This window comes from Trachurus trachurus, assembly GCF_905171665.1.
Source record: "Trachurus trachurus genome assembly, chromosome: 3".
Classification (NCBI taxonomy): domain Eukaryota; kingdom Metazoa; phylum Chordata; class Actinopteri; order Carangiformes; family Carangidae; genus Trachurus; species Trachurus trachurus.
In genome coordinates this window covers 4,091,232-4,119,149 of record NC_139893.1, presented here as the reverse complement: position 1 = coordinate 4,119,149, position 27,918 = coordinate 4,091,232, and the positions used below count along the sequence as shown (strand labels likewise).

Below are 27,918 nucleotides of genomic sequence, written 5' to 3'. Positions count from 1 at the left end.
AGTGCAGCGTTGTGTTGAACAGTAGAAGAACGACAGTGTTGTTGCAGCAGCAGCAGGTTCGTCATGTGGCGTTTAGTGTTTCCTCCGTTCACAGCGCACGTCTCAGAGACTCATACATACATACATACACACAGTCACTCACACACTCACTCACTCACACATACACACACACACTTAAGTGCACTCAGGTGTTTGCATTGCCTCCAGTTTTTTCTTTTTTGTTCATCAGTAGTGATCGATATCCGTCTTTTCTCTCTGTGTGTTCTTATACGTGACGTTTTTGAAAGTCGATGTTGAGCTTCTGAACAGAGGGTTGGTTCCCTGAAGACACACAAACACAAGGAGATCAGATAATACAGGACAAAATACTATGAATATTTAAAACAACATAACTTTTACTTAATGTTTAAAAAGTTTTAAACAAACGTCCTTCAAACAGGAAAGAACATTAAGTTTGTTGTTGATCAGTTTGAGCTGCAGATCCTCTAGTATTATCACGAATAATTACATGATCACAGTTTGAATGAAACAAAGTTGTTAATGTTAATAATGTTAATTAACAAAAGACAGTGAACATTTTACACCTTTACGATGTTGCACAGCGTCACAGAAACGTGACAAAATTGTAAATTTCAGAGGTTTTTCAAACTTTCCTGCCAGAAGTGAAAGAAAGTGAAGCTGCTTTTAAAAAAAAAAACATCTGAATCACAACAGCTGCATTTGCTGAAATAAAATAATAATAACAAATCTGAACAGACCACATACAAATTCAAGGAGACACACGCTCTCCAACGATATAATTATCTCCTATTTCATAAACATCTGCTAACTTAAATAAATAAAATAAATCAGCTCAGAAGTCCTAGAAAAAACAAAAAACTCCAGATTTTAGTGTACTGCACCTTCAGAACTTGAAGTTTCCAGGTTATAAATAAAAATGTGAAAAATTAAAATAAGAATGAATTTAGCAACAGTTCAAAAAAAAATAAAACTGCATTTTGCTGTAATTTAAACACTTATAGTTGAAGTCGTAGCATTATTACTTCCTGTTTTCTTCTCGCTAGGTGTATGTGAACTCTTATTTTTATCAACATCTCTTGTTTTATATATATGTGTGATGTGTGGATGAGATGACTTCTGCTTTTTTTATTAATTAATTCTATTCATGTATATGCATTTTGTGTTTATGCACAATTACTGTAGGAGTAGCATTTCCAATTTCGTTGTATCCGATACAATGACAATAAAACTTCTATTCTATTCTATTTTTTTTGACAATTGAACACCTGATCATCCAATTAAAATATTATGTGTTTGACGAGTTTTTGGCAAAGAAGAATAAACTATATCAAAGTTTTTCTGAACCTGAATAAGAATAAACACCAGTTACATCCTCTAATCAATGAACCCTGATGACCTTTGACCTTTGACCTCGGGGTCTTACTCTTACCGTCTGCCACTTGGCCTTCGCCCGCTCGGCCTCGAACTTGGCGACTTCTTTACGGTCGTGAACCGACACCAGAACTTTCCAGACGGCGAGGAGGATCAGACCGATGCAGACGACGGAGAGGGAGACACCGAGGACGATGATGAAGACGTCAGGAGGCTCCGGGCAACCTGAGGAGGAGGGGGGGGGGGGGGAGGAGGAGGAGGAGGGGGAGGAGGAGGATGAGGAGGAGGAAGAGGAGGAGGGGGGGGGGAGAGGAGGAGGAGGGGGAAGAGGAGGAGGGAGGAGGAGGAAGAGGAGGAGGAGGAGGAAGAGGAGGAGGAGAAGAGGAGGGGGGGAGGAGGGAGGAAGAGGTGGGAGGAGAGGAAGAGGAGGAGGAGGTGGGAGGAGGGAGGAAGAGGTGGGAAGAGGAGGAGGAGAGAAGAGGAGGAGGAGAGGAAGAGGAGGAGGAGGAGGGAGGAGGAGGAGGAGGAGGAGGAAGAGGAGGGAGGAGGAGGAGGAGGGAGGAGGAGGAGGGAGGAGGAGGAGGAGGAGGGAAGAGGAGGAGAAGGAGGGGGGAGGAGGAGGGGGGAGGAGGAGGAGAAGGAGGAGGAGGAGGGGGGAGGAAGAGGAGGAGGAGGGAGGAGGAGGAGGAGGAGGAGGAGGGGGGAGGAAGAGGAGGAGGGAGGAGGAGGAGGGGGGAGGAAGAGGAGGAGGAGGAGGGAGGAGGAAGAGGAGGAAGAGGAGGGAGGAGGAGGAGGAGAAGGAGGAGGAGGAGAGGAAGAGGAGGAGGAGGAGGGAGGAGGAGGAGGAGGAAGAGGAGGGAGGAGGAGGAGGAGGGAGGAGGAGGAGGAGGAGGGAAGAGGAGGAGAAGGAGGGGGGAGGAGGAGGGGGAGGAGGAGGAGAAGGAGGAGGAGGGGGGAGGAAGAGGAGGAGGGAGGAGGAGGAGGGGGGAGGAAGAGGAGGAGGAGGAGGGAGGAGGAAGAGGAGGAAGAGGAGGAGGGAAGAGGAGGAAGAGGAGGAGAAGGAGGGGGGAGGAGGAGGGGGAGGAGGAGGAGAGAGGAGGAGGAAGAGGAGGAGGAGGAGGGAGGAGGAAGAGGAGGAGGAGGGGGGAGGAGGAGGAGGAGAAGGAGGAGGAGGGAAGAGGAGGAAGAGGAGGAGAAGGTAGAGAAGGAGGAAGAAGTGGAGGAAGAGGAGGAGGAGGAGGAGGAGGGAGGAGGAGGAGAAGGAGGAGGAGGAGGAGGGGGGAGGAAGAGGAGGAGGGAGGAGGAGGAGGGGGGAGGAAGAGGAGGAGGAGGAGGGAGGAGGAAGAGGAGGAAGAGGAGGGAGGAGGAGGAGGAGAAGGAGGAGGAGGGAAGAGGAGGAAGAGGAGGAGAAGGAGGGGGGAGGAGGAGGGGGAGGAGGAGGAGAGAGGAGGAGGAAGAGGAGGAGGAGGAGGAGAGAGGAGGAGGAAGAAGTAGAGGAGGAAGAGGAGGAGGAGGAGGAGGAGGAGGAGGAAGAGGAGGAGGGGGGGAGGAGGAGGAAGATTAGGGGGAGGAAGAAGAGGAGGAGGAGAGAGGAGGAGGAGGAAGAAGAGGAAGAGTAGGAGGGAGGAGGAGGAAGAGGAGGAGGAGGAGAGAGGAGGAGGAGGAGGAGGGAGAGGAGGAAGAAGAGGAAGAGTAGGGAGGAAGAAGAAGAGGAGGAGGAGGAGAGAGGAGGAGGAGGAGGAGGTAGAGGAGGAGAAGGAGGAGGAGGAGGGAGAGGAAGAGGAAGGGAAGGAGGAGGAGGAGGGGGGGGAGGAGGAGGGAGAGGAGGAGGAGGAAGAAGAAGATTAGGGGGAGGAAGAAGAGGAGGAGAAATAAATTACTGAGCTGTTAGCATCCTGGGTAAGAGGTGATGCAAACTCCTGTCAATCATGTCAAATCTGGGATGTACCATTGTTTTTCGAGGGTTTTTTGGTTAACAGGGTAACAGGGTTTTTTCTCTCATGATGATGAAATATTTGATTATTGTTTCACTGCTAGGATTAAAAAACTTTTTGACTACAAATGGGTTCCCACTGATTATATTTGTGTTTTTCTGGGCCCATTTGTTTAATGATAAGTGTATGATGTTTTCTATATTTAAAAGATTTTCTATATTTAAAAACTGTATATTTAAAATCATATATTTAAAAAGTGTATAATTCAATACTGTAAGCTTAAGGATGTGCCCCTTGCCTTCAGGCTCACCCCTCCTCACCTAATTGGACCTCACACCCATACACCTGTGACCCTATATATGGGCGTGAGCGTTCCTTTGTTCTGTTGGCACCTGATGAAGACCACACATGGTCGAAAACGTTTGTGCTAAATAAATCACTGTGACCTCCTGTAAGAGTGTGCGGGCAACCCTCTCTTTTTCTAGGCTAACAGGGTTGACATAAAATCAGGGGACACCGATAAATTGGTAAATATTTATAATAATTAATAATATATATTATTACCAAAAATGTCATGGAATGACCCATATAGTTTTGTTGCTCATTCCATGAATGCACAACCCTTACAAGTTGTACCTCGTTGGAAAGGTGACTAATCAGGCTTTCCATCAGTCTAAAAGACAGCACCAACCGGAATTGTTAAAAGGGAGAAATTATGGACTGAAAAAACATTTCCGAACTTTTTTTTGAGTAATTTATACTAAAATACTACACGAGAGTTCATTTTTTCCATTTCCAGACCTTTCCATTTGATTCCTGGTGTCATAATTATATGAAAAAGTGTGTTAATTTGTCTTTGTATGATGTCTGGTTTAGGAGTTATGAAAATTGGCGTTTTCGCCATTCGTGCGGACATAAATTCAAAATGACCGGCAAAAAACCCCCATGGAACATCAGTTGACCCGGGCAACAAGCAAAAATCTTAAGTAGACATCTTAAGGGTCCTTAAAAACCAAAAATGTTTGAAACATATCCACCAACACATCCACCAAATGTTGTGCTTTTATCACAAAATAAACAATTCTTGTGATTTATTGAGCTAATCTGCCCCACAGGGGATGTACATTTTTGGGGTGCGCTACCCACACGTTTAGCCCCGTTGCTCATTCCATGAATGTACGATCCTTACAAGCTGTACCTCGTTGTAAAGGTGACTAATCAGGCTTTCCAACAATATACAATACATCACCAGTTGGTATTATTAAAAGGGCAGTTTATATTAATCATTCATTTATTCGCATAAGAAATGGCTGCCACGGCCACTAGGGGGCGCTTTTGAGGTGGCCCAATATCCAGATTTGTTTGAAACATTTTCACCAACACATCCACCAGATTTCATGCTTTTATCACAAAGTGAACGATTGGTGTAAAATATTGAGCTAATCTGTCCCACTACACTATATAGGAGTGGAGCTGCTCTGCGTCTTACCGTACATCTGCAGGTTGGAGGCCGTGCTCCCCGTCTCTCCTCCCTCCATGGTGAAGGAGATCCAGCACTCGTCCTCCGTCAGCAGCGAACACGCCACCGCCCCTGACCCGGACCCCGCTGATCGCCTGTTCGAGTCTGAGACGAGAGAGAACACACACAGAAGGACGACATGCTATAAATATCTTGGAGTGGTTCTTGATAAGAAACTCTGTTTTGACCAACATGTCGCTGCCACAACAAAAAAAAGTTCAACAACGTCTTTATTTTCTGAGGAAAATGAGTTCTTTTAACAGGGTTCCTACAGCTTAAGCCAAGTTTAATTTAAGACTTTTTAAGACGTTTTTAAAGCCACTTGAAATACATACATACAATACATGAATGATTGGGGGGGGGGGGGGGGGGGGGGGGGTGACATCATTTACCAGCTGTATAGTTGTGGAGAGGAGATGATAAACTAAAAAGGACACGTTTGCTCGTTCGTATGTTTCCATCCAAAGTGATTCAAATAACTGGGAAATGATGCGCATTCAAAGAAATTTGAGTTCTGTGTGTTTGCATTAAAAGTAGCCTATGGACTTTGGTGAAAACTACAAACTCGCACGAGTTTTCCTTAGCTGTCCTTTCAAAATAAATGCATAAAAAGTCTGAAAAAAAAAAAAAAATGACTCGGGCGCTGGTGGTGGTGAGAGATTTAGCGGCCACTAACTTCTCTATGTCAGAATGTTACCAATTATTTTGAGATTTGAGACTAATTACAATCATAAAATCCCACTTACCAAGTGTTAACATTTTTAAGACTTTGATTCAATACATTTTAATGCCAATTAAGGCCTTGTTTTTACATTGATGAATTCAATGCCTTTTAAGACTTTTTATAGAAGAATATTAGAAGAATTTTATAGAAGTTTTATCGAATCTGTTTTAACATTTTGCACTATTGCCTGGTTTGGAAACTTGACTGTAGCCAACAAAAACAGGCTGGGCAGCCTCATCAACGTGGCCAGTAAGATTTCTGGGAGGAGGCATCAGCCCATCTCATAGACCTTTTATAAAAGGCAGGTGTTCAAGAAGGCCACTTCCATTCAGGAGTGTGTAGATAATAACCCTAACCCCTTCAGACTGAGGTTGAACTGTTACCTTCAGGTCGGAGGTTAAGGGTGCCTTCTATCAGGACAAATAGATATACAGTAGGGCTTCATTTGTTCCTTCTGCTATTTTAATGCTGAACAGTGTTAAACAGTGAGATAATTGACAGCTGTCTTGACCACACAGTCTGTTTTATCTTACCTCGTTTGAATGCACTTGAATGCACTTTGTCTCTGTATGCACTTGGAAATTAATTACTCTGCCCACTATGTGTTTATGTGCTGTTTTTCCTAACAGAGGTTGATTGCTCTGTGTGTGTGTTTTACGTGTATGTGCATTTATTGGTATTGTATGTTTTTTATGTATTTTGGACATCCTGGCTTCAAATCAATTTCCCAACTGGGACAATAAAGATAACTTTGAACTTTGAACATGAGGACGAAGAGACATGAATCCGTCCGTCCTGGATCAGCTTCCCTCCCCACATTGTGTCCAGGACGTAAACGGATACGCCGCGCTCTGTTCACGCTGTCGCTGTGATTTCCATATCAAACACTACGATCTGCTGTGTGTGTGGGTAAATGTGTGTGTGTGTATGTGTGTGTGTGTGTGTGTGTGTGTGTGTGTGCGGACAACGCCATTGTGTTTCGCATGTGAAGCCTGAAAGTCCTGGGTGATAATCAGATACACCTCTACAGCAGCTTTTAGAATAATCTGCTCTGTAAAGCAGGAGCAGCTCCTTCTCCAGACAATAGCTCTGCCTGTACGACAAGGTAAATAATATGTCCCCATACACACACACACACACACATTGTTGTGTTAGTTAAAGAGAGAGAAAGGAGGAGTTTGGGGGTTCACACACACACACAGACACACAAGTCGACGCAGGTCAACATTCCTGCAGGTCTCTGACCCATGGGGAAACTTAGCTCGGCCCCGTGTTGATGCCACGATCAAAAACACTCTGAGCTGAGGGAATAAAGTCCAGAGGAGCCGAGGCAACAAGTAGAAACACTTAGTGAAGCCCAAAATGATCCGTACCCCTGTCAAATACAAGTTTTTTTTGGTAGTAGTCCTTGGATTTACTAATTTTAAAGGGATAGTTCAACATTTTTGGCAAATTGACCCATTGCCATAATCCCTAACAGTAGGTTTGTTACCTTTAAGTGTCGGTGCAAGCTATTTTTAGAACGGCGGAGCAGAGCCGTGAGCTGCTCAGAGCTACGCTACGGAGGCTCATGGGATTTCTTGGTTTCCCTCATCAAACTCATCAAATACACAATCCAACAACTCCACAACGCTCTGGTGGACAAGTTGTGACCTGCACATTCACCACGCTATGAGATAATACCACAACGTTACCAGACAGAGTTGTTTTAGAGGGAAATTCATGCAAAACCGCTGATGCGCGTTGCCTTCAGGGACAGTTTTTCATCAAGCAGTCTCTGTATTTCCCTCTAAAACAACTCTGTGTGGTAACGTTGTGTTATTATCTCATAGCGTGGTGAATGTGCAGGTCACAACTTGTCCACCAGAGTGTTTTGGAGTTGTTGGATTGTGTATTTGATGAGTTTGATGAAGGAAACCAAGAAATCCCATGAGCCTCCGTAGCGTAGCTCTGAGCAGCTCACGGCTCTGCTCCACCGTTCTAAAAACAGCTTGCACCAACAAAAAAAGGTAACAAACCTACTGCTATGACTGAACATTGAAAAAACGATAGATACTTGAACAAAAACGAATATAAACGTCCACACACTGCAGCTGGGAGTATGGATGGTATGAAATGAACTGATCACAGGTGGAAATGCCATTTAAACTCCCTCAAAAATGCAAAATGCATCATCAATCATGAACATGTTCTGTCATTCTGTAATTTGTTCCTTCTGCTATTAGGCTGTTGAATGCAGATAGTTGAACTTAAAATTACTGCAATACAGTAGCCTACAGCAGTAAACGTGATCTATGCATGGTGCAATACTGTTTCATTTAATTACAGGTATATAAGAACTATATAGAAACTGAATTGCCCTTCGGGGATAAATAAAGTTTTCTGTTTCCTGTATCCAGCTCCAAACTATTCTCTCTCTCTCTCTGTTGTGTTGTTGTGTTGTTTTTTCCTCTCTGTGCTGCAACTGATGATATGACAATTCAAGATAATACGACAGTCGACCTGCACAGACTTGAAACCTGCTTTGTCCCAAACACACACACACACACACACACACACACACACACACACACACACACACACACACACACACACACACACACACACACACACACACACACACACACACACACACACACATACTCATACACACACACACACATAGGACTGTCAGTCCGTCAGCATTGTAATCGTGGTCACATGGTGCAGGTAGGGACTGGTCGGTGAATTCTTTCTTCCCTGTTTAATCACTTCCACAGAACTGAGCTGTGACTCTCAGGTTTGGATGTTTCAACGCCCCCTCACATCACAGATACAGGTAGAGTAGAGGACGTTATCGACTCTAGTAACTGAGCCTCAGGTAAGTTGTGTTTGGTAAATGTTTTTGGCTGCTGCTGTTTCTCTGGGGGTCATTATTTTATTATTTTATCACTCTACAAATGTTTAAAACTGATGATCTGGTGTCTTAAATTAAGACTTTTCATTTGGTCAAACTTTGTTTCTGCACAATTAATCAATAAATGATTATTCACTCTTGTTTTTTTCTAACAGATATTGCTTTTTCATTGCTTTATATTTATCACTGTGCTCTTTAATCCTCTCACTGATGTCTGCTGCTGTAATATTGTTAATTTCTCCATCATGGGATATAAAGGAATCTCTTATCTTATCTTATTTTAATTGTTTAACCACATTGACACTTTATGAAACATCCATATGAATGATTTCATCTGTGCAGGAAAAGAGGAAGCGGGAACTGATCGACACTCAGTCATTTGAAGTGAAGCAGCAGCAGCAGCGGTGATGATGATGAAGATGATGATGATGATGATGATGATGATGATGATGATTTACCTGCTGACGTGTTGATGGATATTTTCTGAGCGCTGCACTTCTCCTCACAGACCTCGGCCTCCTCTTTATCCTGGAGGTGACACTCCACACAGGTCCTGGAGTCGGAAAAACACAGAGTCGGGTTCAGTTCAGATGATATGAATACTTGTGACTTTTTATTTCCACGTTTTTCTTAGCCTTTGTATTGTCATTTTTTGTTCATTTTTCTGTTACTCTATGTCAGGGATTCCCAAACTGTGGTGCACAAGCTGCCGCTAGGGAGTGCAGAGTTTTCCCTGCCTATCTAAGGCAAAGGCGGGGCCGTAGTGGCGCGCATTCGGTGCAGCGCGCTTGTTTTTTCATGTACGTCCACGCTGCACAGCTCCACGGACCTGTGTAACGGAGTTAAGAAGTAGTGTGATTCCACTTGCCATAAAAACTCACCACACAACACGGAAACTTGTTTGTCCTATGGTAATTAAATGCAGCACCCCTGTGGATTAGGGTCGTGCACCCCGGGGGGTCTCCCTAGGTGCATGAGTTACGCCATTATTTCATATTAATTACTTTAATTTTAATACTAAGGGGTGGTTTAAGTTGTAATTTTTTAAGCATATAGCTCCCGAACGGTCGAGCACGTCCTTTTTCATAAAAAGTTGACGGTGTTTTTCTCTTATTTTTGTTTACAAAATGGCTAGTGCTACATGTTGTTAGCTAACCTGCACTTTCTTTTCATTTTACATTTTTTAGGCGTGTATGTGTGTGTGTGTGAGAGGAACCTGGGACTGACTGTATTATTACTCCCTCTGCCAGGTGCGCATACTGTCCGAAATAAACGGCAAGACTGCCAACCTGAAGGTCTTCTTCGTCTGTTAAACGCTACACAATGCAATGATAGAGTACACAACGCCTCTACACCTGCTTCTCCTGGTTCACCCTCGAGCTGTGTCTCTCCTACTGTTTCCCACAGAGCTCTGAAAGGCGAAGGAAGCCCGTATGTGCAGAAAGACGTCGCCTCCGAGATGTAGAACGTGTTTTATAGAAGAGAAAAGCGCGTTTCAGGACCGCTGACTTGTATCATCAGAACAGACATGTCCTGTGATTTTCAGCCTCCTTACATACTGTATTAAAGCAGAAGTAAGCGATCCAGTGGTTTTGGCTAACTTCCTGTCAGCAGATGGAGTTAGCAGTCCCCGTCCTCGTCCCTACGTCACCACATTCACGCGCATCCCTTGGCTGCACACACAGAGAGGACCGCCCCTTTATGCCGTTCTCTCTCCTCATTGGATAAAGGTTGTAGGATACAAGGAAAGTTTTCTCCTCAGCTTACAGCAGAGCAGAGTGACTGACAGACCCACGTTTCAGACCAAACACTCTATATAAGCGATTGCTGTCGGAAGATACAACTATTTAAGACTTATATTAACACAAACATTCTGCTTACTTCTGCTTTAAATAGAGGTATCTGAAATTGGGGGTGCATCAGAATGAATTCAAAGGGGGTGCACGGGCAAAAAAGTTTAGGAACCGCTGCTCTATGTTCTTGACAGTGTCCGACACAATACACACTATTATCTTTATTAGTTTGTAGGGGGGCTACTGTTGCTCCAGCATGGACTAAACCATGAAGAAAGCAGGGGATTGGGATGTTTTGTGGCTTTGTTTCGATGCTGATGCAGCATTACTATGAATATTTGTCAGAATTATAAATTTCATCATACAACAATTAGGATGCTGGGGGCGTTATTTATTGTGGCCCCTACTGGAATCGACGTCCCCTTTCTCCCCTGTGCAGCGGCCCTGGTGGGAGGTTAAGGGTTAACGAGGCTTCGTTCACACAGAGGAATCACAGTGTCGGTCACTTATCAGAGTTTTCCCAAGGCCTCTCCCTCTCCCTCTGTCACCTGTCTCCCCGGCAGCGGTGGGATCAGGTGGCCGCGGCCCCCGACAGCTGCTTCACAGCGCAGAAAGGAAATCTCTGAAAATCTCTGAGTGCTGCTGCGTTGGGGACATTAGTTGTTTGATGTCACATGGAGGGCGTAGACACATGTGAACAAGAGGAGCCTGAACCCGATACGGCTGAACTCGGAGCAGCGGACGGATCATGTGGCGTTGAGGAGACGACGGTCTTATATCACTCAGGTAAAAAAAAAGAAAGAAAAACGCGGATTAAAGGGATAGTATCATTTTTTTAGGTCCAGTTTTTATTTGGACCTAACCAACTCACGTATCCCTCCGCCCAGGGTTAGCGCCCGCCGATCAGCAGTTGGTTAGGTCCAAATAAAAACGGTGTTTTTCCTGCACTTGGAAGGGCTGGAAAAAATTATATTATAGCGAACAATGGAACTGTGTATTTTTTTTTCAGGTAAAACCTCTTTTAGGCCGTGAAAATAGGCCGTTTCTTTGGGTCCGTTCACAACACTGTATGTTGTAAATCTCTGGGCAGGGCTATTATGGGCTGGCGTTGCTAACGGGAGGAGTGCAGAGAGTCTTCTACTGCAATTTAAGTACTTAAAAGCCGACAAAAGCACGGACGTCCTGTTCTTCTCACCTCGCAGAGCTGCAGGCGTCTCCGCACGTCGGGCACTTCTCACACTTGTCCCCCGACGCTCCGGGGACGGAGCAGACGCAGCGTCCGCACTGACACGTCCCGCGGCCGCTGCAGACGACGCCGTCCTCCGCCGTGCACGCCTCGGTGCTGCTGCTGCAGTTACAGTACTCGCCCGTCCAGCCGCGATGACACTGACACTCGCCGCAGTCACACACTCCATGACCTTAAAGGAGACAAAACACACACGATTACTTACTTTCACAATTAATCGCGGTATTAAATGCCACAATTAGTTAATCACAGAGATTCCTAAATACCGTCATTTTCCAAAAAAGATTATGTCACAACTGTATCGGCAAATATGATGCGATATGATAAACTTTATTGTCCCGTTCAGGGAAATTTGTCTTTGACACTGTAGCTGCGCCATAAATGCCTTGATGGCCACAATGACAAAAAACAATACACCTCAGCCATATCAACCCAGCAAACACAAGACACAACAGCATTGCACATATCCCATAAATGTGTACCAAAGTAAAGGTGAATGCACAGATGCTGGTCCATTTACCTAATATAAAACTGAATTGGTAGGAATTTAAAGGGACTATGAGGAGTTTTGGAAAGCAAAGTGTTTTCACACTACATTTCCCATGAGCCTCCGTGCGCACTGTGAAATTCTTGGACCGGTGCAAGACGGACGAAAGGGAAAACATTTAGCAAGAATGTTTTCATTCATCAAGAACGAAAGTCGGAGGTTGGAAGACGATCAGATACCGTCTAATTTCTGACCAATGGTAAACGATGCCAACTAGCGATACGGTGGCGTTATTCCCATGACCCGCCGGGAAGTGTCTGGGAAACCAGGAAACCAGGAAATGCTGGGAGAGTCGACCATGAAATAATAAAATCAAAATAACACGACAAAACAATATATTTATAGAAAATGGATGGGTAACGTAGATTCATCCACATTAATATGAGACTCTTTTATAACCAAATACAAACTCTTCGGGGTCTCTTTAAATGTTAGCCTGTCGTTTGTAATTTTAAAAAAAGATTAAAGCAGAAGTGAGTGGTCCGGTCGTTTTCGCTAATGCTGCGTTCCAGGCAGGCTTTTGAAATCATAAATTACAGCTTCAAGTCACAACTTACGACTTTGTAGCGTTCCAGGCAACCCACTCGTGTTTTTCCGACCTGTTTTACCGGTGAAAGTCACTATAACGGCCACTTGTAACTTCCGCCCCGTGAAATCGTACCAGTACGTCTTTTTGTACAGTCTATGTACCAGATCGAGCTGGTATGCCTTCACAGGTCGGAAAAAAACGAGTTTCCTTGAACGCACCATAACAGTCCTCGTCCCTACGTCACCACATTCACGGCGTTCCTTGGCTGCACACACAGCCCTGCATGCCGTTCTCTCTCCTCATTGGATAAAAACTGTAGGATACGATAAATGTTTTCTCTTCGGCTCAGAGCAGAGCAGAGGGACTGAGAGACCCGTGTTTCAGACCAAACACTCTATGTAAGTGATTGCTGTCGGAAGATATAACTATTTAAGACTTATATTAACACAAATATATCACTTACTTCTGCTTTAAAATAAACTTAAACATTTAATGACTTTAATATTTCAAACACTTCCCCTGGAGGATTAATAATTGCTCTTATGTTAACAGATACTTAATTAGTTTGTGTAAATAATTAGTAATGTAAGTATATATTGACCATATTTGATTTTACACATTCATAGTGTTGTGAAATTAATTCATGTGTAATAATCGTGATAATCGTAACACCGTGATTATTTCTCTGACAATAATGGACCAAGACAATCTATAATGATGACAACCACAACAGAGACTGTGTGTGAATGATTCATGAGCTCCGTGTGCAGCTGCTCTGCTCACCTCCACACAGCTCGCCGCGGAATCGAACACAGGAGTAGTCGTCACACTCGCAGTACGGCCCGTAGATGCGTCCGAAGCTGGACGGATGACACACACACTGGCCGCAGTAGCACTGGCCCTGACCGCTGCAGACCTCCTCCTCCGACCCGTTGGTGGCCAGGCAGTTGCTCAGCAGCGCAGTTTCCTCGCTGCACTCGCACTCGTCTCCCAGGAAGCCCGGCCGACACACGCACACGCCGCACCGGAACGACCCCTGACCCTCGGTGCACCGGCTGCTGTTGGCCTCGGGCGGCGGACGCTGCTGCTGCTCCCGGTCACAGTCACAGGAGCAGAGAGACTCCAGCTCCACCTCCAGACTGTCCTGCAGACCCACCGGCTTCAGGGAGAAGTGGCGACGAGCCCCCGACAGGCAACCGGGAAGCTCCACGGACACGTTGAACACAACCTGAGGGGCGAAGAGGAGTCGATCCGAGTTTGTTCTTTTCATTGCATCGTTAAATAAGAGACTCTTGTCTTGCACACACTTTCAACAACAACTTCCTACATGATGTTGAAAACTGCAGCTTGATTTGCAGCTTTAAAGAGGAACTATAAGCAGGATTTTTACCTCAATTAAAAAGCTCCAGAATTACAGTTACACTGCAAAAACTCAAAATCTTACCAAGAATATTTGTCTTATTTCTAGTCAAAATTTCATTTCTAGTCAAAACAAATCTCACTATACTTAAAATATGTATATTTATACATATACATACATAGTAATACGTAGTAATAAGTAGCTTGTTTTTTATTTCAAAGGAGGTTAAATGGAAAGCAACTGGACTTAGTTATTTGTCTAGGAAGACGTTTCACCTTCATCCAAGAGGCTTCATCCGTTCATGTAGCATCTGACCAGGCTGGGACTGGTCCAACTATCTGGTGTGGCAGTAATGACTGTCTTTGATGGAAAGTTGGTTTCGACTTCGTTAGTGCCTTATGTAACGAAGTCGAAACCAACTTTCCATCAAAGACAGTCATTTAACGACTGTTGTTGGCACTTGGAGCACAAAAGGGAACCAGTGACATCATCACCCTTGTGAACGCCCACACAAGAGGTTAAATAGTGAGTCTCCACACCAGATAGTTGGACCAGTCCCAGCCTGGTCAGATGCTACATGAACTGATGAAGCCTCTTGGATGAGAGGTGAAACGTCTTCCTAGACAAATAACTAAGTCCAGTTGCTTTCCATTTAACCTCCTTTGAAATACTATGACCTGGACAAATGAGAATATGCACTGGCTTCTAGCTTGTTTTTAGATACTTTTGACTTATTTCAAGTCTATTTTCATTTGAAATAAGTAGAAAAATCTGATAGTGGAGCAAATTTTTCTTTCTCATTACAAGCACAAAAAACTTACTTTCACTGGCAGATTTTTCTACTTATTCCAAGTGAAAATTTGTTTGAAACAAATGAAAATGATCTAAAAACAAGTTGATTTTTAAGGTGATGAATCTTATTTTAAGTGGAAAGAGATTAGTTTTGACTAGAAATTAGACATTTTGACAAGAAATAAGACAAATATACTTGGAAAGATTCTGAGTTTTTGCAGTGTGTCAAAATGCACATGGCCAGCAGGAGGGTTAGAGACACAGAGGAGGAGACACCAGACTTTCATAGTTCCTCTTTAAAATGTAAATCTCAGTCTCTTACTCCTAATCTGCATGATGCATTTTTGTTGCAAGTTTTATGTTTGTGTTTTGCATGCAATCTGCCGAGGGGAGATCACATGCAAATGTAAATGAGCTCCCAGCTGACTAATGGTGATGTGTGCACGGTCCCATTACAACATATATACTAAACAAAAAATATGGGCACAATGAACAGGAAGTTCCTGTCTCTCTCCACTCTGAGCATCACAACCAGGCCAGATATTATACAGTATAACAATGACAAAAAAAAATCAATTGATCAAATAAAACACTGAATACTTTCTGCTCAAGTTCAAACTTGATGGTGTTTGAACAATCCTGACAGCTCACTGCAGTGGTTAATCCCTGTTTCTATGTAAATGTCCTCCTGTCAATAATGTTATGAAATCACAGAGAGCACCTCAACTTCACTTCTGCTTTTTGGGTGTGACAGTCAGTCAAAAACAATGTTGTCAGTGTCGGTATCAGGGTGGAAGAAGCTTCCCCAGAAACACTGACACACATTTCCCAACACATTCTCCGATCATCAAACGTCCTCAACATCAACGTCTCTGCAGCTCCAGTCTGTCCCACTCACTGGAGAGGAGGAAACAATAATAATATCTATCTCTATGATATCAAATGACAACTTTATTTTCTGTTGCACGTTTCAAACATCAGAGCAGTTTAATGTTTTTTTTTTACGATCGCTATATGACCCGTTTTTCAGTTACTGTAATGCTCAAAAACACACAGTGTAACTAAACACTAACACAACTCACCCAATCTACCAAAACACTGACACATGTTGACTTCCAACAGAAACCTAGTCAGTCACAGCACAGTGTCATAAAAAACACTAACAACTGATGCAATAACACAAACTGAATCACTCTACATGTGCCAGCTACTGTTTTACAATAGACAGATCATTGTATTGATCATAAATTGACTTTTGTGCTGTAGTTTCCTTTGAACCTCTCTACATTCTGCTTTTGTTGGGTTTAGTACTGTAAATGCAGGTATTTGTTTCTTTTTTGCAAACACTACAAAAAGTGAACGACCTACAGTATTGTATCTCAGAGCAGCTTTGCAGAATGAACTCTTTACAAAAAAAGAGAAAAATTTCTACTAAAACTTTCTGCAGTGAAACAACTGAAAATTACTGCAGAAAAAGAAAAATCTGCATCAGAGCTGCTGGTCATTCACAGATGTGTGAAAATGTCATTTAGAAACAGAAAAAATACAGTAAAAATGAAAAATACAAAGTCAATGCTAAACTGCCCGGTCTTCTGTTTTCCTCTTCCTTCTCTTTTGTACAAGGTCATCCCAAATAGGCCAATCCTAGATGTTACAGTATATCTAGATGGGAATCAGCTGTAATTATGTATTTGCATGAGCTCAATCAACTGTTTTTCAAAAGCAATGAAACAAAATACAGGTCATAAATTAGTTTCAGTCTACAATGTGAACTGCTCTTCACTTTGGCCCTTAGGTTTGGCTTTGAACGTGAGGTTTTCTGTTTTGACAAACAGTGTGAAAGCAATTGAAAATTTACCAGTTAACTTCTACTGTTTGGTCTTAGTTGAGCTTGTGTGTTAAATATATGTATTTGTGTCAAAAGAATAAGAAATGTGTTAATTGTACACTGCAAAAAATCAAATATCTTACCAAGAATATTTGTCTTATTTTTTTGTCAAAATGTAATTTCTAGTCAAAACAAATCTCATTATATTTAAAGTAAGACTCATCACATTAAAAAGTAGCTTGTTTTTAGACACTTTTTACTTCTTTCAAGCAGATTTTCACTTGAAATAAGTAGAAAAATCTGACAGTGGAGCAAGTTTTTCTTTCTTATTACAAGCACAAAAAACTTGCTTTCACTGGCAGATTTTTCTACTAATTTCAAGTGAAAATTAGTTTGAAACAAGTGAAAATGATCTAAAAACAAGTAAATTTTAAGGTGATGAGTCTTATTTTAAGTGGAAAGAGGTTAGTTTTGACAAGAAATGAGACATTTTGACAAGAAATAAGACAAATATTCTTGGAAAGATGTTGGGTTTTTGCAGTGTATAGTCCACACAGGATAATGTTGTGCTTACTGTGTGAAGAGTTTTGAAAAAAGTGTTTTAAGTATTGAACAACGGGTCATAGCGATCGTTAAAAAAAAACAGTATTTACAGTCTCTGGTTGGTTTGTAAAAGCTGCAGCGGCCGAGCAGAGCGAGTGACTGACCGTCTCTCCTGGTTTGATGTTGGAGCAGTGCTTCATGTTGGGATGAACCGTCCCGTTTGGACAGATGGTGGTGAAGGACATCTGCAGCTCCTCCGTGTCCCCGAGGACCTCCAGCTCAATCTCTGAACGCAGCTCCTGTAAAAAAAAAAAAAAAAACAATACTTTTTTTTTTTTTATTATTTATTTATTTAAAAGGGACAATACACATTAATGAACATTCGTACGTGTGCACAAATGTAAATGCGTCAGAGTTAGCAACTTTCTAATTTGCATCCGTAGTCCCTTGGCAGGTAACACACAAACAGACAGTGAAACATGATGATAAATAATCCCTGTGCTGACTCTAAAAATAAATCAACTGACTGTTGTTATTAATAGTTTGGATTTCCAGGGATTTGGGTGGAATCAGACTTGTCACCGTGTGCTGACCTGCTGCTGCTGCCGACGCTGAGTCAACGTCCAGGTGCGTGAAAACACCTCAGGACAGAGACACGGCTCGGTTCAGCTGCAGGAAACACTGTGTTTGACTGACTAATGAACTCTGACGGACCGTCTGGGAGCTGACAGAGGGTTAACTCTTAAACTGTGTGTGTGTGTGTGTGTGTGTGTGTGTGTGTGTGTGTGTGTGTGTGTGTGTGTGTGTGTGTGTGTGTGTGTGTGTGTGTGTGTGTGTGTGTGTGTTTGCTGTAGGCCTGTAATTGTGCTTTAGTTGTTGCTAAGGAGGAGAAAACAGGGGGATACACCCAACTGAAGGTGGATTAAGGTGAAGCAGGTTGAAGTCATTCAAGAACTGTTTAAATCTTTGCACCGGCTGCCTGTTAAGTTCTCATATATATCATTCTATTCGTCTATGAAGCGCTGCATGTGTTTGCACCAGACGACAGCTCAGAGATGCTTTTTGTTTGCGGCCCAGGACGGTTCCGACTCAGATCCTCCGGCTTCGTCTCTTTTAACCGCTCCGTAAAGTAGAACAAGTGATGCTGCGTTGAGCCGCTTCCTGCCAGAGGATCTGAGACAAACTGATAACACTGACACTTTTAAACGTAAACTAAAGAAAAAAAACCTTTATCTTTTTATTCTGTCTTATCAAAACTCTATGGTCCATACATTACTCTATTTATGACTTTTACCTGTATTGTTTCATTGTTTTAATCTTTTACTTTCAATCTGGTCTCTTTCATTTAGTACTGCTGTATTTGTTTTTATGGCTTTTTATTGTTACTTCACTGACTGTTTCTATTCTTCTTCTTTTTGATCTTTTATTATTTTATCTCCTCATATTTCATGGTGCATTGCATCTTGCACAACTCCTTTTTTTTTTACTTTATTTTTCACGTTTTTTTGCACAAAACATAGGTAGCATCAGTGTAATGGACAAAAGCAAGTATGGGTACAATGTGATGTGGCTAAGTAATACAAATGCTTGCCATGTTGTGCCCTTATAGACATAAAAGAAACAGCAAAAAGGAAAAGGAAAAAACAAAAGTATATGTACATATATGTCTGTGCACGTGATATCTCGAGTACACAAGTTCGCTTACACCCATATGATTAAATAATCATCTACATATTCATATACAAATGCATACATACATATGAACACTCGTGAAGCACAACGCCTTTTTGATTTTACTTCTTATGTCGTTTTTGTTTTTCACTCAAACTGTAAAACATTGTGAATCACATTTGTTTTTTTTGAAAAAGCGCTTTATAAGTAAAATTTGACTGATTGATGGGTGAACTGTCGATGCACTAAACTAAACCACCAACAAGAATCTGAAACAGCAGCTGAGTCTGAATCATCCGTCGTTTCAGATCCCTGTGGCTTGGGTAACGTGGCAGGGAGTTAACGGCGTGACTGATGAAGTAAAGTAATTAGAGGATTGTGGACGTGTCACCAATCACTGTCTCCTACCGCAGGGCGCAGAGCTGCACGAGAGGGAGAGAGGGAGCGAGGGAAGTGAAGTGAATGAGGAGGCACGAGAGGATCAAACAGCTCGGACAAGAAGAGACTTGCTGTCAGACATGCTGTTGCAAAGCACCGGGCGGTGGAGGAGGAGGAGGAGGAGGAGGGGAAAAACGCAGAATGAAAGAGGAAAAGTGAGAGAATGAGAGGGAACAGAGGAGGAAGAGAAACTTTCTATCGGTCTCAGATGTAAAACTTGAGATCCACACTGACGACTTCTGTCTTTATGTTTTGTTTCTCCGATTTTTCCCTGTTAAAAGGGTTTTCTATGGAGTTTTTCCTCAGTGGATGTGAGGGTCTAAGGACAGAGGATGTTGTTGTGATGCCATGTAAAGCCCTTTGAGACAAACTGTTTGTAAAAAACGGGCTATACAAATAAAATTGCCTTGCCTTGCCTTTTTTTCGTTTTTTTAAACTCCGACTTGAGCCTGAAATGAAACATTTTCTCACTAACAGCTTTAGTTTTCTTTTAGTTTTCTCTCTTATTCGTCCACATCAACCCACAGCTGTGTATTTATTACTGACCTTGTACGCTGTGACGATCAGTTCCAGGATGTTCCTCGAGTCTGACGCCACGACGCCGACGGTGGCGCCAGGTATGAGATCTGCATATTTCTGCAAAAACAAAAAACAAAAAAGATAAACAGAAGGCATGCAGAAGGCCAGAAGGAGTTGTTGTAAATGTGGGCAGCCCTGAGTCACCGAGGGGAAAACAGGGGCCAGTTCTGACAGGTTGAATGAGAACGTAGCACAATGCATAAAAAAATGCCAACCCTCAGTATAAACACTGTGCTCACTGCTCACACACACAAACACATTTTTAAACAAGTTGCGTGTCTCAGTGTCTCAGAGGACAGTGGACACCTGCAGAGGACGGGGCTGCTACCTTGTAGTTGTGTTGCTGCGACTCTGTCACAGCAAATATCAGCAGGATGTTGTTCTCCACCACTTTATCGATCAGCTGACCCAGAGTCGGATACTCCTGAGCAATCAGAATTTAAAAAAATAAAGATGAAGTGACTGAAGGTGGTGAGGCGGCCATGTTGTGTCATTAGAGGGATAGTGCAACATTTTGGCAAGTTGGCCCATTGCCGTAATCCCTATAGTCATAGCAGTAGGTTCGTTACCTTTAGTTGTAGGTGCAAGCTATTTTTAGAACGGCGGAGCAGAGCCGTGAGCTGCTCAGAGCTACGCTACGGAGGCTCATTATGGGATTTCTTGGTTTCCCTCATCAAACTCATCAAATACACAATCCAACAACTCCACAACGCTCTGGTGGACAAGTTGTGACCTGCACATTCACCACGCTATGAGATAATAACACAACGTTACCAGACAGAGTTGTTTTAGAGGGAAATTCATGTCAAAACCGCTGATGCGCGTTGCCTTCAGGGACAGTTTTTCATCAAGCAGACTCTGTATTTCCCTCTAAAACAACTCTGTCTGGTAACGTTGTGTTATTATCTCATAGCGTGGTGAATGTGCAGGTCACAACTTGTCCACCAGAGCGTTGTGGAGTTGTTGGATTGTGTATTTGATGAGTTTGATGAGGGAAACCAAAAGCAAGTGAAGCGTCTCAGCACACCTGAAGATGCAGGTGCGTAGCAGGAGGGCATAACCCACAATACAAAGTTCAGAAAAAGCTCCCGCACACTGTCTCACTCTCAATTAATTTATTAAGGTCATAGTTGTGACCGAAACGTTGCTTTAATAAATTAATTGAGAGTGAGACAGTGTGAGGGAAACCAAGAAATCCCAAAATGAGCCTCCGTAGCGTAGCTCTGAGCAGCTCACCGCTCTGCTCCGCTGATCTAAAACCACCTTGCACCGACAATTAAAGGTAACAAACCTATGACTATGACTATAGGGATTATGGTAATGGTGGCCAATTTGCCCAAAATGTTGAACTATCCCTTTTAAACGTGATGTTTTTCTGCTCTCCGTGGCTTCACCTGCACCGTGGACATGCTGTACTCGTTGTTGACGTCCAGGTGACACTGTCCGTCGTTGGGGATCACGATGCCGGCCATCTTGCTGTCCATCCCGAAGTGTGAGTCGGCGTCGCTGACGAACACCAGCAGACGCATGGAGTCGTTCCTCCAGCCGATCTTGTCCTATACGCCACGAGACACATATGATTGTGTTGTGTTGTTGTGTTGTGTTCATGTTCCCTTTTCTCTGTGCACAGTAACACCAGAGGAACTCAGTAATAGAAATAAAGAAACACTGACTGACTGACTGACTAACCCCACAAACAGCCGCCTGCATGACGGCGTCGAAACCGCACTCCGGCACGTCGATGTTGGCAGAAACTCGCTGCGCGGCGATGATCTCGTTGAACTTGTCAGTGCTGCTCGTCAGGGACAAGAGGTGTCTGTAGCCGAACGTTGGCAGGCAGTGTGAACCGACGCTGCTGCAGAGTCACAAAACACAAAAGAGGCTATGTGAGGAAAACACAGTGACACTGCTGCACACTGCAAAACATCAAAATGTTTCCGAGAATATTTGTCTCATTTCTTGTCAAAATGTCTCATTTCTAGTCAAAACGAATCTCTTTCCACTTAAAATAAGACTCGTCACCTAAAAATTAACTTGTTTTTAGATCATTTTCACTTGTTTCAAACAAATTTTCACTTGAAATAAGGATCCAAACTGAAGAAAGAGATCTCCGCACACTTAGATCTATGCAATCTCACACAAAAAGTAGCTTGTTTTTAGACACTTTTTTACTTCTTTCAAGCATATTTTCACTTGAAATAAGTAGAAAAATCTGCCAGTGAAAGCAAGTTTTGTAATAAGAAAGAAAAAGTTGCTCCACTATCAGATTTTTCTACTTATTTCAAGTGAAAATCTGCTTGAAAGAAGTAAAAAGTGTCTAAAATCAAGCTACTTTTTAATGTGATGAGTCTTATTTTAAGTAGAATGAGATTTGTCTTGACTAGAAATAAGACAAATACTCCAGGTAAGACTTTGAGTTTTTGCAGTGTAGATGAACTGTTGTTGCTGTTGTTTAGTTGAATACCTGCAGGGATTGTTCAGCTCCTCCTCTGTGATCCTGATGAACGGCAGCACCGGTTTCTCCACGAAGGAGCCGAAGCCCATCCGAAACTTACTGGTGAGCTTGGCCATCTCTGTGGAGAGGGACGAGCCCAGGTCTTTGATGGTCTCCAGGTCGTCGATCATGGACGCCGACAGGTCCATCAGGTAGTACATGTCCACCGGGTAGTCCTCCGTGTGCTGGACCTTCACCTGGAAGGTCACCTGACTGCCTGCGCAAAGACAAAACAAAAAAATCAACCTTCTCCTCGTCAAAACGAACACGACCTGAGGGGCAAAGAGGAGACGATCCGCGTTTATTCTTTTTGCATCGTTGAACTTCTTTTGTTAAATAAGAGACTCTTGCACAAACTTTCAACAACCACTTCCTACTGTACATGACGTTAAAAACTGCAACTTTAAAGAGAAACTAGCAGGATTATCCTGTGGCTCTGCTACATTTTTAATTCAAAAGCTGAAGCAGAATAATTGTGATAGTTACACTGCAAAAACTCAAAATCTTACCAAGAATATTTGTCTTATTTCTAGTCAAAATGTCATTTCTAGTCAAAACAAATCTCATTACACTTAAAATAAGACTCATCACATAAAAAGTAGCTTGTTATTAGACACTTTTTTACTTCTTTCAAGCATATTTTCACTTGAAATAAGTGGAAAAATCTGATAGTGGAGCAAGTTTTTCTTTCTTATTACAAAATTTGCTTTCACTGCCAGATTTTTCTACTTATTTCAAGTGAAAATATGCTTGAAACAAGTGAAATTATCTAAAAACAAGTTAATTATTAGGTGATGAGTCTTATTTTAAGTGGAAAAAGATGAATTTTGACTAGAAATTAGACATTTTGACAAGAAATACAACAAATATTCTTGGAAAGTATTTTGAGTTTTTGCAGTGTGGGATCAAACATACCAGCTCGAAGCTTCAGATTCATCTTCTGAGGGGAGATCTGGGTGCTGTTGGCGCTGCCGGTCCTCTTCCCCAGCGGTCGGTCCTGCAGGATCTGACCTGCAGAGACGGGGAACTGCAGCTGCTCGCCGTCACATCCCTTCTCCAGTAACGTGTCCAGTGTGTCACATCGTTCATGGACTGAAAACCAGTCTGTGAAATTCTGCAAGACGAAGAAGAAGGAGAAGAAAAAAATAATCATGCAGAGCTGTAGTTGTTGTTTACAGACTCACAGATTGTTTTATAGTGAGTCATAAAGCTGCAGTTATTATGATGCCTGTTTATGCGTTTTATTTTCTAAAAAAAAATGCATTAAAGTCTAAGTTGTCATCTGCGTCTCGGTGTTACTGTCCCACTCTCACCTCCTGTGTGCACCAGGCACAGTGAGGACTGAGCTGCAGACACTGGTCACAAGTCACGGCGCTGCCAGCTGAACATGACCCTGCAGCAGCAGCAACAACAACAACAGAACACAACACATGTCAAACATCAAGTTAAAGGTCTCTACAAACACACACTGTGTTTTTATATACACAACCATATGTTTAGGGTGAAATTAATCAAGGTTTTAACTCATTTATTAACTCTTATCCATCTGATTTAGATCAAGTGTAGTGAATAATACGCAGCTTTAGTAATAAAACAATAGTGAGGTTGAGATTTTCAAAATAAAATGAGGTGTTATCCGGTTATAAACACTAAAACAGATTTAATAACTCGTTATTACGACGCTGTTTGCTCATTATAAACGTGATTTTATTTGAACTTACCCTCCACGGTGTTGACCCAGTACCGGAGAATCAGGCTCAGCAGAAGAAGCCCCATTAGTCCGTGAGGTGACTGCTTGATAAGAAACACAAGAAGAAAAAGAAGAAGATTTCGACTTGTTTCATATTTACATGAAATGAAATGAGACTCAATCAGCGGCGGCGGAGAGAGGAGCCGAGAGGAGCCGAGGGAGAGGAGCCGAGCGGCGGGCGGAGAGCGGAGCTGCTGCCGGGCTCAGCTACCTGCTCTGGGGGAGAGGAGGCGCTGAGCGGCCGCCTCACCTGGTGCCTTTTATGTCTGGCACTTCCGTTCAGGTGAGAGAACGAGGCGGAGGCAACACACACATGCATGCACGCACGCACGCACGCACGCAGAGCACACATTCACATCATGCACACACAAACACAATAGTCTGATACTGGCTTAGTCATTTCCAGAAATTAAAAAAAAAAATTGCTTCACCGTTCAGGATTCATTCAAGATTCAGGTTCAAACTTTATTTCAAAAACAAACAAACAAACTTTTTTAAAACTCTAAACCTGTTCTGAGGCCAAAAACAAAACAAAACAAATATTTCACACACAAAAAAAGTCAAGAGAAATGAAATGAAATTGAACCATATATCTTATTATTATCTATCTGGGGCCCTGTAATTTAAAACCAGTGGTCCAACCTGAGTGAATTAGCAGTAGAAAACCCAGCTACAACCGTAAAATGCTGTTCACACAGCATCACTACTAGTAACAACAGGTTTCTCTGTTATCATTAAAGCATCTGGAACTGGAGATAAAGTGACCTATATATCAAAAGATGGAGAATGAGGAAAAAGAAAAAGAAGGGAAAAAAGAAAAGATGGAGAAAGAGGAGTGGTGTCCACTGCTATTTTGCTTGTTTGTTTTCTTGTTACTATATGTTTCATCATCCTTAATTTTTTTTTGAAATAGAGTATAATATTGGTGTTGATAGTAAGCCACTGCAATTATAACAATACACAGGTACTATACGTTTTTCTTCATCCTGCTCCTTTTCATTCATGGTGACTATATGCAACCATGTGTAGTATGTAAACCATGAATGGAATAGGCTAATAAAAAAAAAAAGTGGCACAAAATAATAAAACTGGATTGAACTCCTTCACCTCTACAGTAGAAACGAGCCAGTACTGTAGATAGTTACACACACAGAGGTGATGTTGTGATTTTCCCAGCAAAGAAGATAAGGAAACTGACACACATAACCAACCTAACACAATAATTGTTGTATAGTTCCACTTTAATGACTGAACTTTGAGCCGACATGAGTGATAAAAGACAGAACGACAGACAGACAGACGGGCCACACCATGAGCAAATACCACCCGCTGCACCTTATTATCCAGACACTATAGCAGAGAGATGTTAATGTTTAACACAAGAACAAGAACAAGAACAAGAACAGGAACATGAATCATTGTCGTCGCGCACAAGAATTTCTTTCTTTCTTTCTTTTTTTCAGCTTTACTGTAAGAAGAAGGAGAAGAAAACAAGCGAGCAGGCCTCCTATCGCAAAAGATATGAAATATGACCCTGAGTGTGTGCACTGTGCATGCGCCTGTGGGTGTGGGTGTGTATCAGTGTGTATCAGTGTGTATCTGTATGTGTGTGTGTGTGTGTGTGTGTTTAATGCGAGGGGGAGGAGGCTTGCAGTTGCAGTTGCGTAGGTGTTGTACCACTGACAGCTGCTGCTGCTGCAGAGCAAAATATCTGGTAGCTTGTCCCAACTCAGAGGAATCTCACAATTCAGCACCACACCCCTCTGGGTCTGGATGAGTCCCATCTGTTCCCCCCGACCCAACCCCACTCAACCCCCCCAAAACCCCCCCCGACTCCCTCTAATCCCTCTTCATCTCTATGTGACACCCCCACACCCCTATACCACTCCTCTGTATTTTGATCCACCTCAGCCGCCACACAGAAGCCGTCTGAGAAACTGAACTTCACCTCCACCTCCTCTGATTTTCTGTTTCCTATCGTCCACCTTTCATTTGCTCCTCCTCTTCTCCCTCTTCTCTTCTCCCTCTCTCTTCTCTTCCTCCTCCTCCTTATTCTTGCTTGTCTTTATTTCTGTCTCGACTCCTCCATCTTCTTCATTTTCTATGTGGCTTTCAGCTCCCGGGATGAGAATATGACCGGTTGGATTATTAAAATAGACGCTTCAAAGAAAGAAGTGTTGCACAAGTTGCACAATCCTATTTCTCACATTTCATATTATACATTTCTGGCTTTCACTCTAATTTAGAAAAAAAAAAAAAAAACTGTTTTCTGTCTCAACTCCTCCATCTTCTTCATTTTCTAGGTGGCTTTCAGCTCCCGGGATGAGAATATGACCGGTTGGATTATTAGAATAGACGCTTAAAGTGTTGCACAAGTTGCACGATCCTGTTTCTCACATTTCACATTTTACATTTCTGGCTTTTACTCTAATTAAAGACGAACAAAAAACAAAACCAAAAAAAAAAGTTTCTGTCTCAACTCTTCATTTTCTAGTAAAAATGTTAAAGCCTGGCTGAAACAAAATAAATCAGAGCTGAATGCATTTTTAATGAATCATCATGACTTGCTATGATTTTAGATGTATTGTACATTTTATTGTATTGTTATGTAATTTTGATGTCTTTTTTCTTACCTTCTTTCTTCTACTAAAAGCCTAACTAACTAGGGACGGGAGTTCATTTAATTTCATAACCTTTATTTAAACTCAGAGATATATTGAGGAGTAACCTCATAGCCGAGATGAAACACAAAACATATAAGGACAGAAGACAAGACATTTGAAACATACAAAAACATAACAGAATACCGGAAGTTAAAGGTGACAATAAGGATAAATTGAAACATGAGTTAAAATCAGGAGCAGTTAGAGGTAAAATAAGATGAAGTTATGGTTTTAAATTGTCCTATTGATAAAAGTGTGGTAAATTGGAAACTATAGCATTAGCTATAATCTCTGTAACCAAGTAGAAGTGTAATAAGTGGAAGTGTCACTATGTCAACCTGCATTGTCCCTATCAAATAAACTAAATCAAATTTAATTTAATTCAGTGGCTTTCACCTCCCGGGATGAGAATATGACATATGTTGAACAAGTTGCACGATCCTGTTTCTGACATTTCACATTATATTTCTGGCTTTTACTGCAATTTTTTAACTCTAATTAAAAAAAAACCCTGTTTGTCTGTCTTATTTAAGTTCATTTTCAGAAAGAAAAGACACAGAGAAAGAGAAAGAGAGAGAAAGAGAGAGTGACTGTTTCCTTCCTCACAGCAAATCTGACAGTCGTGTCTTTCTAAACGTGTCCTGACAGGATCAGCCTCATCAAAATTCAGCAATCCATAAATTATTCTCCCCCTCTCCACCACACACACACTCAAACACACACACACATCTCTCTGTCTCAGCACCACCACCACACTTACTATGCATAGAAACATCAAGGTGTATGTGTATGTATATGTGTGTGTGTGTTAATCCCCACCCACTCACCTTCAGGGGCGTCCTCTGATAACATGCTGTCCCGTCTCAGTCCGTCCTCCTTGTCATCAAAATGTGAAAAATGGAGAGAAGAGGAAGAAGTGGAGAAGAAGGAGAAGGAGAAGCAGTACATTCAGTCCTATTGTATGCCGGCAGCAGCAGCAGCAGCAGCAGCAGCAGCAGCAGCAGCGGCGGTCGCCAGAGTAACAGTAAACCTATTGTAACGGCGCCCTCTATGAAGCATGGCGCTTAGGGTGACCCTGCTGTCCATGCTCCTTAGCTCTCATGTGTATGTGTGAGTGAGTGTGTTGAGTATGCATGCATGCATACTGGGATCATGTGTGGGTGTTTGCAGTGAGTATGTGTGTGTGAGTGTGTGTGTGAGTGAGTAGGCAGTGACGATAA

General features: G+C 42.5%; 1 protein-coding gene across 1 annotated transcript; it reads right to left on the bottom strand.

Annotated features, from left to right (window-relative positions):
• Positions 1-88: 88 nt before the first annotated feature.
• On the bottom strand, positions 89-27,652 carry itgb6 (integrin, beta 6). Its single transcript, XM_084001506.1, has 16 exons — positions 27,526-27,652; positions 24,007-24,076; positions 23,599-23,678; positions 23,201-23,399; positions 22,256-22,502; positions 21,481-21,646; positions 21,186-21,347; positions 20,120-20,215; positions 19,759-19,848; positions 17,268-17,402; positions 13,364-13,808; positions 11,454-11,676; positions 8,924-9,018; positions 4,816-4,950; positions 1,451-1,617; positions 89-321 (listed from the first exon to the last, which is right to left on the bottom strand). The coding sequence occupies exons 2-16, from the start codon at positions 24,059-24,061 to the stop codon at positions 226-228; spliced, it is 2,391 nt and encodes a 796-aa protein (XP_083857632.1). The 5' UTR covers positions 24,062-24,076; positions 27,526-27,652; the 3' UTR covers positions 89-225.
• Positions 27,653-27,918: the final 266 nt, after the last annotated feature.